Here is a 16,110-nt window from a genome sequence, read left to right on the forward strand (position 1 = left end):
TTTTTTTTGCAATATCCACCACCTGTCAAAAATGAGAAGAGAATTTTGATCTTTATAATTAGTGAATTAAAATATCATTTATGGATGCAAGGTTAGAAAGAAACAAGGATTTGAAAACCAGCAATATGACATCCAAATGCTTTATAATATTGTATTGTGGAAATTTTATTGTTCAGTCAGATGATTTTTTTACTTAGAAAGAAGAATTCTAGGAGATATCAAATTTTTGACTAGATGGTGTAGACCACCCATAAAATATTTGGACATTATGCCATATTCACCAGGGGGAGATAAAATTCTGTCTATTCTTGCTATGAGAGGTTTTTTAAATAGTTCCATTGTCTTAATTCAATGTGGTCTTATAGTCAGTTGCAGGGATGACTGGAGAGCAATCCCAGGCAGAGAAAGCCAACTCAAGGCACTTAACCCAGATGGGGCTAACCACCTGAGTATCAGTCATCTTTGCTCTTTAGTTTCCTTTGGTCTTTTGGTTGTTCATCTATATGAGATGGGTGAAAAAGGATAACCGATAGTCTTTGGCTATGTGATGATATAAAAGAAGCTGAGGCCTTTTCTCTCTCTATTGTACTATATATCTATCTAACTTTTCGTTCTCCTAATACTATCAGGCTCTCTTGCATCCCTATACTAACTACCCTAGGCATATGATGAGCTACCCTTTACTTTTTCACCTCAATAAAGGTGAAAACCGGTCTGGGTAGTGACCCTTCCCATAATGCATAGCATTATACATACCCTTAAGGATATGTGCTTTGCATTATGGGATACTAAGACAAGCGATGTGAACTCATCAGCTTCTATATATGAGTTGCCCAAGTCCTGAAAATAATTCAGGCACAAACTTTGTTTGCTTACACTTGAATAAAGGATTAAACCAAGTGTATAATTTCTTATCTTTAATTTACATTTCTGTTTTATTTCTTACAAAAACAGAACCATATCCCAGCCTTACCTTTGACAGCAGCCAAATCTCTAAATAAAGAGAGAGATAGAGATGAGATCTCTCTCTCCTTGGGATTATCTTAACATCAAGACTTTCTTGACATAAACATATTACAACCATTGCCTTCTCAGCATCTAAAAAATTAGGATTCCTCTTGCATATTCAAGGTATTACTTGACCCCCCCCCCAAACACTATTAGCCATGATGGAAGTTTTTTCGCTTGTCTATGCTACCAATGATATATTTGGCTTAATCCTTTATCCAAGTGTAAGCAAACAAAGTTTGCACCTGAAGTATTTTCAGGACTGGGGCAACTTGTGGTAAAGGTGAGATAAGTTGGCCGAGTGGTTAGCGTATCCGCTCTCCAGCCAAAAGGCTGTGGGTTCAAATCCCACCATGGGCATGGATGTTTGTGATTGTTGTATGTGAAAGTACTAGTGGTGGTAGTGCATTAGATGGCATTGGTGTTTGGTGATGAAGGTTGGTGGAGTAGTGAGATGAAGAGTTGTAGAGTAGATGCCCTCCCTCGATGAGTCTTTGGACTCCCTGGAGGTGTGATATAATAATAATAATAAGTTCTGATCACTTGCCTTAGTATCCCATAATGCAAAGCACATCTCCTTGCAGACATGCATACTGCTATGCATTAAGGTAAGTGTCACCATCCAGAACAGTTTTCCTGTTTAAGTGTGGGGTTACCTCTCCAAAAACGTGTGAGATCCCTCAGATCACCCAACAATGAGCAACTCACAGGATCAAAACTCAGCATTGTTCCCCTCAGTAACAGGCTCACCCTGCTACTGAGAAGAACTCTCAGCGTTGGCTCTACCCCGTGGCAAGCTCACCCTGCCACCAAGCAGAGCCGCTCATATTTCATCTGGGGGGGGGGGGGGGGGGAACAGCAACAGCCATGCATCAGTTAACTTCATGAGCTACAGCATTGCCATTCTGCTACTGAGAAGAACTATCAGCGTTGGTTCTACCCTGTGCCAAGTTCACCCCGCCACCAAGCAGAGCTGCTCATATTTCATGTGGGAGGTAACAGCAACAGACATGCCTCAGTTAACTTCATGAGCTACAGCATTGCCATTCATTACCGCCCCCCCCCCATGCGTCAGTTAACTTCATGAGCTACAGCATTGCCATTCTGCTACTGAGAAGAACTATCAGCGTTGGTTCTACCCTGTGGCAAGCTCACCCCGCCACCGAGCAGAGCTCGGTGACAGCAACAGCCGAGCCTCAGTTAAACCTTCATGGGCTTGAGCATTGCCATTTATCACCCAAGCTTCCAACGGTTTTGATCTCTATTGATATACAGTGATATGCCAACACCTTATTACTAAAATTCTCTGGATTAGAGATAGTTCATGGAAGTTTTTTCACTTGGTTATGCTACCAATTATATATTTAGTTTAATCCTTTATCCAAGTGTAAGCAAACAAAGTTTGTGCCTGAAGTATTTTCAGGACTGGGACAACTCGTGGTAAAGGTGGGATAAGTTCTGATCACTTGCCTTGGTATCCCATAATGCAAAACACATCTCCTTGTGGACATGTATACTGCTCTGCATTAAGGGAAGGGTCACTACCCAGTCCTGAAAATACTTCAGGTGTAAAATTCGTTTGCTTACACTTGAATAAAGGATTAAACCAAATATATAATTGGTAGCATAGCCAAGTGAAAAAACTTCCATCAACTATCTGTAATCCAGAGAATTTTAGTAATGAGGTGTTGACACCTTTTGGCAACTGGTATATGGAGTTATGACTTCTGCATTACTTCCACCTCAATATCACCACCTCTGGGTCTGACTCCCATTGATGTGCTTTTGCACAGAAGTGGTCCTGTTCCTTGAGGTATGAGAGGCTCTGCTTGGGGTAGGTTTTTGCCTGTCTCGGAGTGGGGCCACCTCTAAGATTATGGCTCTGTCTGGGGATGGAGTGAGTCTGCTACTGGGTAGAGCCAATGCTGAGAAGTTCTTCTCGGTGACAGAGTGAGCCTGTCACTGAGTTGGACGGTCCTTTGGTCACTTGTAGGGGGACCTCCTAATTTTTAGAGAGGTCTTTACTTAAGCAGCACCACCTCTGGGTCTGGTTCCCACTGACAAGACCTCAATAAAGGTCGAAACCGGTCTGGGTAGTGACCCTTCCCTTAATGCATAGCAGTATACATGTCTGCAAGGAGATGTGCTTTGCATTATGGGATACTAAGGCAAGTGATGAGAAGTTATCCCACCTTTACCATGAGTTGCCCCAGTCCTGAAAATACTTCAGATGCAAACTTTGTTTGCTTACACTTGGATAAAGGATTAAACCAAATATATAATTGGTAGCTATTAGCCCTTTTCAAATCACAAATCCAGTCCTTGCAGATCTGGGGAGGTACCCTTATAGGTTGACCAACTAGCCTCTCATGTATGGATCCAGTATAAAAAATAAATAAATAAATAAATAAAAAATTTGTCATGCAAAGATTTCCTGCATTTTAAGTTTCCACTTTCCCAAGGTATGTGTATATTGTGAATATGAATAAAAACATTACAACTATTGCCTTCTCAACACTCAAAAAATTAGGATTCTTCTTACTTTAAAGGCATTACTTTATTATCCCCAACAGCTATTAACCTTGTACAAATCACAAATCTGCCCATCCATTTGAGCAGTCCTTGCAGATCTTGGGAGGTGCCCCTAAGAGCCCTCTAAAAATACTTAGTGCAATGCAGAAGAGAGTAGTCAGACTGATTAATGACTCATCTCTTACCAGCTCACTGCAGCCACTCTTATTTCCATGATAAATGTTCATCAGAGCTATCATCAATCATTTCTTACCTCTCTATTAAATCTGTTGAAACATGTGTAGCTACCACCCAATATCCCTTTACGGGCAAACTCAATACTCATAGAACAAGTTTCTCTTCCTCCTTCGTTCCTACTGCTGCTGTATTTTTTGAACAGCTCTTCTTTCCATTTATTTTCCAAGGAATGCAATGTTCAGGTCTTTAAATCTAATGTGAACAAGTTCCTCGTTTCCCAATTTTCCCTCTCTTCCCATACATGGCACTAATGTACTATAAGTTGACCAACCAACCTCTCATATATGGGTCATGCAAAAATTTCCTGCATTCTGAATTCTCACTTTCCCAAGACTTGTGAATATGTTGCTGTTATTTCTGTTAATGGACTCTCATTTCACTTTTTTAATTAGCGGTTTTTTATGCTTGCAGTGAATGACCATTTGCTAACCAATATGTGAATCCTTCAGTAGTATGCTTTTGTGAATAATCAATAATAATGCTTTCAGTTCCTTAAATGAGTGCTCTTATTTACATTTTTCTAGAGTCTCTGGATAGAAAGAACAACACTAGCAACATCTTCCAAATTGCCTGGAATACTACGGTGGTTTGAGGTTGTTGATAAACATACAGAGGAGCTATCGCCTATTGCTCATGCTTGTGAAAGTGTAGAGAGCATGAATCGAGAGTTAAGAAGGCTCATAGCTCAATATACAACTGATCCACGCCGATCCATCAATCCCCTCAGCATGAGGCTGCAAGGAGTTATTGAGGCAGCTGTCAATGGGGGTATTTCTAAGTATCAAGAAGCATTTTTCACTCCAGAATTTGCCAGTCAACATCCAACTGAAACAGAAAAAATTGCACAACTGAAAGCATTAGTGTTAGAAAAGGTAAGGCTATTATTTTTTATTGTTGTTCTCAGTTTCATTTATAAATTTACAATTAAATTATGAATGAATAAATTATTCATAGTCTGCTGTAGATTATGTAATCCTTAGTGTCTGGCTCTAAATGTGGACTCCAACCTTTTGTGGATGGGAATATCATTAAGCAATATATATATATATTTATTGAAAAGTGTAAACCTCTTTTTTTATAAGGTGGTTTACACTGAAAAAGAAAAAAGAGAAAAAGGTTTACAGAAGCATCGCTTTGGTTTACAACTACCAGCATGTTGAAAGGTTTTATAATAGCAGAATATCTATCCATAGTAATTCTTTCTTCCAAATAGAAAAAATATTAAACTTGATGCTTCTTTTTCACTTAATGGAAAGAAGCATAAATTTGCTATGGAACCTCTGAAAAGTTTATAAAAAACTTCAGGAAAGTTTTAAAATTAGTGATAGTATTTGGCCAGCTATTTCTGATAGCTGGTCAAATGACCAGCTGTCAAATAGCTGGCCATTTGGACAGTTAGAACAGCTAACATTTTCTAAAGGAACAGCTAAAACAGCTTTGCTTACTACTATAAGGGAATAAAAAGTGCCTATAGCTAATTTTTGCAGCCAATTAGTTGTGTTTCATCTGAAAATTTTAATTAATTTTAATCCTATTATTAATCCTAAATATACCTATTATTACATGTTAACAATGCATTACATTCAGAAAAATATATACAGGTAACCCTCGTATAACGTGGTACTTATACGATGCAGTTTCGATATAACGCGGTCTACAAATTGTAGTATCCCGTGTTCAACATGGTTTTGATATAACACAGTCTACAATTTCTAGTAACCTTTTTTTTTTTTTTCATATTTTTCACTGCAGGACTTAAAAATCAAATTTTATCTTCGTTAAATTTGTGTCTGCCCATATTACACAAGTAGTTATAAGTATCGAATTTAGTTTTATTGTATTACTGAATAAGGTACTGTACAGAGGCTTTTGCATTCTGTCATTCTCAACAAATAGTGCAATTAGAGACAGATGGAATAAACACGGCGCTAATTAATACATCACATGTCTCCTCTCACAGAAACTATGCTGTACAGACTTAAGCAAAACCATATGTTGTAACAAAGCACAGCATCTAACTAAAAACTATTGTTCAATTTTTCAATTATGAAATAAGTATTTGTTTTATTGCATTTGAAATTCTCAATGTCATTATGACAGATCACAAAGGCTAACTTAAAATAAAAGACTACTAAGATTTGAAACATGCCATATAATAAATGTGTGAGTTCGCCTGCCAAGAAGCCATAAAATTCAACCAAGGGTTGAAACATTTGTGTGAGTTGAGCCAGTCAGTAATGAGAAGGGAACGATAAATGATACCCTGTTGTGAATGTGTTAAAACTAATAGTGAATGTTGTTATGACAGTTTCAGATGTTATGGAATTCGATTGAAGAGAATTAGCATTTCAACTCAACACTTGTCGGTTGCTTTTGTCTTTGGGTCGCACGATCTTTTGTTAATACCACACCAATCATATGCACGTCTTTATAGCTGCTGTCTTGTGTAAAACAAAATTCAGCTTGTACGTATTGTAACAATTTTTAAAAAAACTTGAATAATTTATAAGCGTATAAAAGGATATCACCTGTAAATCGTTGACATGCCAGCAAAATTCTCAGACGTGCCACCTCTGGCACGAGTGCCATAGGTTCGCTATCTAGAGTTTGCTGTATAAAGTGTTTATTGTTGAAAATTGTCTTTGTTTTCTGCCAGGAAAGCGCATTTAAAATCATAAGTGTGTTATTCTCAAGCTGAACAGTTTATTTTCTGGTGAGTTACATACATATGTAATGCTTTTTTTTTATGTAGAAGTTTATTTTTATTGTAGTTGCCACTAAAACTGCAGCGAAAGGAAAAAAAACAACATTGAAGAGGAAATTCATTTCTCTCGAAGAAAAAATTAAAATCTTGGATCAGTTGAAATTGGAGAAAAACCAGGAGTTGTTGCAAGGACGCTGAATTTAAATGAATCAACAATTTGAACAATCAAACAAAATGAACATAAAATCCGAGAAAGTGTTATTAACGTATTAAAGTATTAACGGTAAGTGCAAAGCGCGTTGCTCGTGTTCGCGATATTCTAATAGAAAAAAATGGAGAAATCTCTAATGATTTGGATAGAAGATTACACTCAAAAGAAAATTCCTTTGGGTGGACACCTTATTAAGCAAAAAGCTCTCAAAGTTTATAAACATTTAAAAGAACTCGATCAAGATTCTTCAGAAGAAATCTCTCAGCATGGATTTTGTGCCAGTAAGGGTTGGTTCGAAAACTTTAAAAAGCGGTTTTCTTTGCATAATCTTAAAATCCAGGGAGCATCAGCAGACATTGAAGCTGTCTGGAAATAACCGGTAGAACTTTTAAAAATCATTAAAGAAGGTGGTTACAGTGCAGACCAGGTGTTCATGCAGATGAATCTGGGTTATATTGGAAAAAATGCCAGCATGCACCTATATTTTGAAAAATGAAAGATTAACTCCTGGATTCAAAATTTTCAAAGATAGAATTACTCGACTGTTTTGTAGTAATGCATCAGGTGATTACATGACAAAACCAATGTTTATTAACCGATCCGCAAATCCTCGTGCGATGAAAGGGCTTGACAAGTCCACCCCACCCTACCTGTTTATTGGTAAACAGGTAGGGTGGGGTGGAGGTAGTTTATGGAAATGTTCGCCGAATATTAAAATAACTTTTTTGCCGCCTAATGCTACTTCACTTATTCAACCACTCGACCAAGGAATAATATCAACATTTAAGTCATATTATATTCGGCGAACATTTCAATTAATTTTGGAAAAAATGGAATCTAATCCAAGCATGACACTGCCTCAAGCGTGGAAAGAGTTTTCAATATTGAATTGTGTAAAAATTATTTCTTTGTCCATGAATGCTTGCTGAAAAAAAAAATGGCCTGAAGCCGTTCTGGAACAAAATTTTGTACCTCCATTGGATGCCAAGCTACATCGTATAATAAACATCGCACACCTCGTGGTGGAGAGGGCTTTTGCTATATGGTTGAAAACGAAATTAGTGAATTAATTGATGGAGAAACAGATTTAAATGAGGAGGAACTATTACAATTAATAGATGGCATCGAACCAAATGGTGGGGAAGTTCTGCCGAAAATTCTGATTGTGATGAATCCGTTGAAGAATTCAGTTTAAAGAAATTAGCGGAAGGATTGGACTTGGCAAGAAAGTTAGGAAGTTATTTTATGGATAATGATCCCCTCAATGGAGCGCTCCTGAAAATTCACGAGACATTGGATATTTGTTTAGCGCCATATTATGAACTTAATAAAAAGCAGCATAGTGGAAAGCAAAGTCTTATTACTGACTTCTTGATGACTAAACCAGCCAAAGTATGCAATGAGAATTATACAAATGATGTCCAAGAGATTTCAAGTGGTGATGACCTCCGGCCACTTAAAGAACATCTACGGAATGTTATTTCTGAAGACAGTGCTACGTATTTGTCTCATATTTTATATTTTCTTAACTTACATGAATTACCTGAATTAAATAAAAATATTGTTTTTGTTGGATATATCATTGTTGTTTATATAATTTAAAAAAAAAAAAAAACGATTTCGGAACCTAACCCTACTTTTTCTATGTGATCTAAGTCTCATACAATGCGATTTATGTAACTCGGCATTTCTATGGAACCTAACATCTGCGTTATATGAGGGTTACCTGTACAGTAAGGATCATTTTATAATGGGCAAATTAAAGACTGAGAAAAATGGGATGTTAGCAAAAGTTTAGGAACTTTTCTCTGTTTTGTAATCATTTATTTCCCTCATTGTGGAATTTCATACCGTATCATGAAAAGACATTCCCTATCAGTAAGAATGTAGAAGAGAAATATCAGGAAGGAGAAAAAATGTTCTAGAGGCTATTGAAAATCTTAGAAATGCAGGAAAGAGTGCAGCACAAAGAATCAGAGATGATACAGCCAACATGAAAAGGTACTAAAGGTACTTTGGATATTTGGATTAATTATTTTGAAATAGTATTAAATTAAACAAGTAGTGACAGAAGAGAGGCAGAAAATATTCAAGAAGAAGGTAGAAAAAGTTACCAAGAGGCCTGAAATGTGGAAAGGCACTGGAACAGATGAATTTCCATATTTGAGAATTTCCTACCAGAAATTCTCAAATATGGAGGTATAAGTTTTACGGTGGCTACACTGAATAATTATGAACGCCTGGTCAGAAGGCCAAATTCCAGTAGATTGGAGTAGAGCCTCAAATTTTCCATATGATAAGAGAAATAAAACTGAATGAATAAATTTATAATAGCAGTGTTCAGGCCAATATAGGTAACCAAGATCTGATTTTTACTTTACAAGAAATAGTTGAGAAATCATTAAAATATAACAAAGATCTCTACTTCACTTCATAGATCTGCAAAAGCATATGAGAAGATTCCAAGAGAAAGGTTTTTCAAAATGTGATAATTATATTATATGAGATAAATGGAACATTATACAAAGCATCACATAGTCTATATTTATGTTGTAAGTCAGCAGCTAATTGAAGGAAGTACAGAAAATATAGCTGATGAAAAATCAGGTGTAACACGAAGGTGTGTGTGCACTATTACCACTCTTAATCTTCATCATCCATATGGATCACATTATGAAAGAAAGTAGTATTAAACCTAATATCAGAATCACAGTTTATTAGGTTGAAAGTTTATTTTCCACTTGGTTAGAGTATAATAAATTTAGTTTAATCCTTTATCCAAGTGTGAGCAAACAAAGTTTGCGCCTGAAAGTATCTTCAGGACTGGGTTAAGGTGGTACACACCAGGGCAACTCGTTGCAAAGGTGGAGCAAGCTACCAACACTCCTATCCTAGTATCTCCTATAATGCAAAACACATCTCCTTGCGGATATGTCTATTGTTATGCATTAAGGGAAGGGCCACTACCCAGACCGGTTTCGACCTTTATTGAGGTCTCTTCAGTGGGAGCCAGGCCCAAGTCGAGATATCAGGCAGAAGCATTAGCAGGTCATCTCCACCTATAGGAATTGCCAATTGGTGTGCCACCCTTTTTTAATAAATTACTCTGGATTTAGAGAGAGATTATTTATAGAGAGATTATCTCTAAATCCAGAGTAATTTATTAAAAAAGGGTGGCACACCAATTGGCAATTCCTATAGGTGGAGATGACCTGCTAATGCTTCTGCCTGATATCTCGACTTGGGCCTGGCTCCCACTGAAGAGACCTCAATAAAGGTCGAAACCGGTCTGGGTAGTGGCCCTTCCCTTAATGCATAACAATAGACATATCCGCAAGGAGATGTGTTTTGCATTATAGGAGATACTAGGATAGGAGTGTTGGTAGCTTGCTCCACCTTTGCAACGAGTTGCCCTGGTGTGTACCACCTTAACCCAGTCCTGAAGATACTTTCAGGCGCAAACTTTGTTTGCTCACACTTGGATAAAGGATTAAACTAAATTTATTATAGTTTATTAGGTATTAAACCTAATATCAGAATCTAAGTTTAATATCTCTGATATTAAACTTAGCTCTTTGCTTTACATACATGATGTTGTTGTTGTTGTTGTCAGCCTGTAGAATACCACTGCTGGGCAAAGGCCTTCCCCATGTTATTCTATTCGGCTCTATTTTGGGCTTTTCTCAACCAAGTTGGTCCTGCTGTTAGAGTAAATTCATTTCTCCATCAGGTCTTATGCCTACCTCTACTTCTTTTCCCTCTGCAGGTTTCCTGTAAGTGATGAGTTTATCCCATGTATCATCTTGTTTTCTCATCAAGAGTCATACCTATTTCCATTTTAGGGATTTTACTGTCCTTATGACATCAGTGACTGTTGTTTCTGTCTTATTTTCTTTCAAATCCAGTGCAAGTCTCCAGGATTTTCATAACAAATTTGTTATGAAAATCAGATAAAATGACCAAAAGTTTGAAAATAGGCAGGGAACACTGAAAACTTCAGCTTCATTCTCAATGGAGAACCTATAGAACAAGTAAAATATTTCAGCTATTTAGGCACAGTTTTTAGTGAAGATGGCAAATTAAATATGAAAATAGACAAGAGAATAAGCATAGCTGGTATGGTGGGAGCAGGTAGAATAAATTTACATGGAATAAGAGATAAATTAACCAAAATACTAAATATCCATTGTACAAGAATGTGTTTAAACCAGTTTTAACTTACAGATCTGAGAGTTGGGTTAGAACAGCAGTTGATCAAAGACTAGCAACCAGTGTTTTGAGAAAAATAATGGAAATAAAAATGGAGATATTTTTCAAGGAACTTGACATTGTTAGCATTCAAAAATGTGTGAGCAAAGTTAATCTAAGGTGGTATATGGTTATTTAAACAGTATAGCAGAAGAAATGTTAGCAAAACATTAGTAAAATGTTTGATTCCACGATGGCAAGAAAAAGCCCTAGAAGAAGACCAAAAGCTAGGTGGTTTGATTCAGTCAGACTTGCCTTAGAAGAAGACAGAAATATATTTGTCTTATTCTAAGGACTATATTGGAATATTCTTTCTTCTTCTGACAATGTTGGAGTGCTGACTAATTTGGAGGAAACTTATTAATATGAGATCATTAATGATGTAAACTTTATTGTTGTTATTATTAATATCTGATCTCCATGGAGTCAAAAACTCATCATGGGAGATACCCACTATCACACACAAAGCTCATCCAACCATGCCTTAAACTTTATGTAAAGAACCTACTCCTTACTCCCCTGCTCACACTCTCCTTATACAGTTTCCAGGGATAGCCTCTTCTTCTACTCCCACTCTCCCATTCTATAAAAAAGCTCTTCTTTGTCAACCTAAAAACACCCCAGACTAACATATGTCTCAGTAATATTTCCCCCTCCTATTCATGAGGCTTTGCAATTTACATACTCTCAATCTGTCCATTTACTCCACATTCCAAAGACCACTAACCAATCATTGTGGATCTTTTCTGGACCCTTTCTAACATATCCTCATCACCACAAAAACCCAGTGACCAAATCTGTGTTAGCTGATCAAGGCCCCTATACAGTAGTTGTATCATAACCTTTTTATTTCTGCATATCAGGATCCTCAGCATCATTGCCATTATCTGATGTGACATCTTCACAACTTGTGCAATGTGGCTGCTGAATTTCAGGCCCTTCTCCACCATCACTCCCAGATCTCTCATCTTCTCTGCCTTGTTGAAAGTTTCTCCACCAAGTGTGTACTTTGTATCCCATCATTGCTTACCAAATTTCAAAACCTTACACTATGCAACATTGAACTGGTAGTTCTACTTATCCATGCATTCATGCAATCTATTCAAGTCCTCCTGTAAGGCTATTACATCCGCTTAAATCTGCATTGCTTTCCCAATTTTGCATCATCTGCAAACAGCTGCATATCACCAATTAAACCAGTGGCGGCTCATGCATAAGCACTGCGACACTGTAGCACCCCCAAGGAAAAAATGAAAAAATTAAATTTTGTTTGTGTTTATAAATAATAACAATGCTTACAACAGTATATAAATGCAATACACCATGTTAAAGGTTACAGCTTATGTTTTGACATTGATTGAATAGTTAATAATTGGAATTGTTCGATTAATGCTTTAGATTACGAAACAAATGCACTGCGATCTAACGCTGTGTCGGAATTATCACATTTGGCCAATTGCAACTAGACTCGCCGATATTTGTTTGCGCTTCTCACTGCACATTACAAGTGATTCTGACACTGCTCGTTTGGGCAGTGTATCGTATGCTTGCACACATTATTTCTGTGAGATACGAAACTTTTATTATTGGTGCATGTTTGTGATGAGGATGAATTATTTTTTGTAAATCTTATTTTATTTTGTTAAAATAACATATAATTATTTATTTATTATAGATACAAGGCTGAATTATGATGAGTGTCACTGTTGAAAATATGAAAAGAATTATATTTTTTCAATTATCGTTACACGAAACAAATGCACTGCAATCTAAAGCGCAGTGTGAGAATTATCGTGGCAATTGCACCTAGACTTGCCGATATTCGTTTATGTTTGTCATTGCACGTGACAAGCAATTCCAACACTGCTCGTTTGGGCAATGTATCATATGCTTGCGTACGTTATTTCTGTGAGATACGAAACTTTTATTATTGGTGTTTGTTCGTAGTGAGGATGAAATATTTTTAATAAAGTAATTTTTTAATATGTAAATATATTTATTAATAAATTAGTTACTGATTAGGAAATTTTTTTTTTTTTAAATTTTGTATATGCAGCACCCCCCCCCTCACTTAAAATTTCCATCGGCTGCCACTGAATTAAACCCATCCCAATATCATTAATATACAAATTGAACAACAATGGTCCAATAACTGACTTTTATGTCACACTACTAGTGACCTTCTTTCAGGATACTGCACTCCCATATACAACTGACTGATAACTTTTGGACAGCCAGGTGCCGATCCAGCTCAGAAGTTTGTTATCCAATCTAATCCATTTCAATTTATTTAACAGCTTGTTATGTGATAGTCTATCAAAAGTTTTGCAAAATCTAATCCCATCCCACCCAATATCATTAATATATGAATTGAATAATAATGGTCCCATAACTGACCTTTGTGGCACACCACTGCTGACCTTCCTCTTTCGGGATATGCACTCCCACATACAACATTCTGATAACTATCTGACAGCCAGACACTGATTCAACTCAGAAAACTGTTATCCAATCCCATCTCGATTTATTTAATAGCATGTCATGTGGCAGTCTATCAAAATCTTTTGCAAAATCTAAGTGAACCACTGTACATGCATTTCCCTTGTCCAAGATGTTTGTCATCCCGTTCACCACGAAGATGTTATTCTCATAGCCACTCTCATAGTCCTCATCAAAGTATCAGCAGAACTCCTCCTCGTGCTAGAAGATGATGATGCAAAGTGAAATGGGTTTTCTCTAATGGATCAAGATTTCACAAAAGTCACAACTGCTCTCTAATAAATCCTTGGATGCAGCTACATTTGTGTTGTGATACGTTGAGAGAACATGCAGTCTTGTCATATTTGTGCAGAGGATGATAATTTTCTCTGACTTGATTATAACACATTACTTTTGCTTTTTTTTAAAAAAAAGGAAGACTTGGAATGCAGTTTGTGCCTTTTATATAGTGAACAAATTGTTAAGATTTTCATCATTTGTTTCTGGAAATTGTGATTGTACATTTCACATGTCAGTTTCACAAAGCCATATGCATAAATAAATAAAGTTCATACGAGTACATTAGTTATTAAAACATAATCTCACTTTAACAAACCCATGCTGACAACCACAGAGAATACTGTTGTTATCAATCCATTTCTGTATTGTAGTTCTCACCAATCTCTCTAGTACATTCACCACAACTCCAGATATACATATTGACTTATAATTTGTAGCCACAGCCTTATCACCATCTTTATGCATTGGAACAATTTTACATGCTGCTTGAGATAGTTGTCTCTCAAGAACTCAGAAAATTAATTTTCTTTATTTCCAAATGCTGTCTCTTCATTCCAGCCTATACTGCCATAATTAAAAAACACTGATAATAATCACCCTTCCTTTGTTCACTACCTTAAGTTGTTTATACATTTCTTCATCGCCACCCAGAGCCATAGTTATGCACAGGTGCTGGGGTGCCCAAAAAAATTAGAGCTAATTTAAGGGCCCTTAAATTGGCACCTAGCATCTCGGGCCCTGCATGCCTTGTGGAAAAAGTGTAAGCACAGCCTTTTCACTACCCTCTACATTCTCTGGCCTATAGCAACATCCAACTAAATATGTCTTCCTGTCAACTTCCATCTCACATCACGCTGCCTTATAACCTTTGCCACTATTTCTCTCTTTCATGTCTACCTTATGCATAATTCCCCTGCTATCATTAGCAGCATCCCCCCCCCCAATTCTTGTCCTTTCTATCCTCATAAAAAAACTGTACCCTTCTATTTCTATTCCTGTTAGGATGTCATCTTCATTCAACTATGTTTCACTTATTCCAATGATTTTGAGATGAATAAACTCACTAAGTGAAACCATTTCATATCCCTTACTTCTGATGCTACTGTCCTTTGTAAATAAACACAGCAGTTCACTTTTAGTGTATAACCAGTCCTACCACACCACATCTCCCCTTTCCCAATCACCGTTATTACCACTTACCACATATATGGTAAGTGGTAATTACCAGTTGAGACTGGTAATCTGCCCAGTCTAACTATCCCACTCACATTCCAATCTATTCCATTTCTATGCTGATCATCCCCATACATACATTCTCTGCTACTTCCAGCATCCACTCTCCTATGCCATGTCTCCCTGTCCACCCAGGCTTTTCCTGTTTCCCTATTCCTCTTGCTTTGCTGTTCTCTCCTCATCTCTCACACTACTCCTGTTTCAATTGTCAAACACTTCTGTCTCTTCAATACCACTCTCCTAATCTTTCACTTCATCTATTGCTTCTGATTTTGCATCACACACTGCACTTCCATCTAGCAACAGTTTCTCCAGTTGACTCGCTCCAGAGCCATTCAAATGCAATCCATCACATATATGTAATTTTATTCTTCCCTCAAATACATGCCACACATCCACAAACTGTGCTCCCTTCTCCTCACACATCTCTGCTAGCATACCATTCATGATTCTGGCTCTCTGTCGCAACTCATCAATGTCATACCTCAGCAACAGACCGACAACCTTTTCACTATACTAAATAATAATATTTGGTTAACCGATCAAGTGTTGATCAATATTTTATTAATTAACTGGACCAACTAGTTTCGCCACACTTATCTGTTGGTTTCTTCAGGGCACTAACATATAGGTTTAAACACTCTCACAATTATGCGTAACTGCAAAACTGACAAGAATAAAAACTGACTAGAATAATTACAAATGAAATAGTATCGAACGTGAGTGAAACACGTATCGCGTGTACAAGATCAGCTAGCTATTGCTGAGGAACCTTCTGTAGTTTGTATGAAAGTTCATTTCTTCCGTTTTTAAGGCTCTGATTAGGGTTTTCCATATCTCTGGCAGTATTAGGCCTTGATTTCTGTTAAGGTTCACAGTAGAACGGGCGACTGTGGCTGCTTCTTTGAACATTCTTGAATGGTAATCTTCCTCTAAGTAGGGGGAACAGCTTTTGTCCCACTCGATGACATGGTTAGTTGTGGAGAAATGAGACAATAGCCCAGAAATGTCCTGTCTGTTGTTTTTGACGTAGCCAATGTGCTCCTTTTGCCTGATTTCGAGGCTTCTCGAAGTCTGTCCGATGTAATTAGAGCCACATGAGCATGGAATATTATAGACTCCAGCATATTTGTAGAAAGGATGGTTGTCTTTTGGAGAT

The 16,110-nt window shown here is 37.1% G+C and overlaps 1 protein-coding gene across 2 annotated transcripts in view; it reads left to right on the top strand.

Moving 5' to 3' along the window:
• The window catches only part of spg (dedicator of cytokinesis spg), an 869,351-nt gene that overhangs the window by 745,719 nt on the left and 107,522 nt on the right, over positions 1-16,110 (top strand). For both annotated transcript variants that reach the window (XM_090390789.1, XM_090390790.1), the window contains one exon: positions 4,302-4,649. In XM_090390789.1, the coding sequence (XP_090246915.1) occupies positions 4,302-4,649 (348 nt within the window). The remainder of the gene's footprint in view (positions 1-4,301; positions 4,650-16,110) is intronic.

Source organism: Typopeltis vanoorti, chromosome 3, assembly GCF_054136105.1.
Source record: "Typopeltis vanoorti isolate ZY-2024b chromosome 3, IOZ_Tvanoo_1.0, whole genome shotgun sequence".
In the NCBI taxonomy this organism is placed as follows: Eukaryota; Metazoa; Arthropoda; class Arachnida; order Uropygi; family Thelyphonidae; genus Typopeltis; species Typopeltis vanoorti.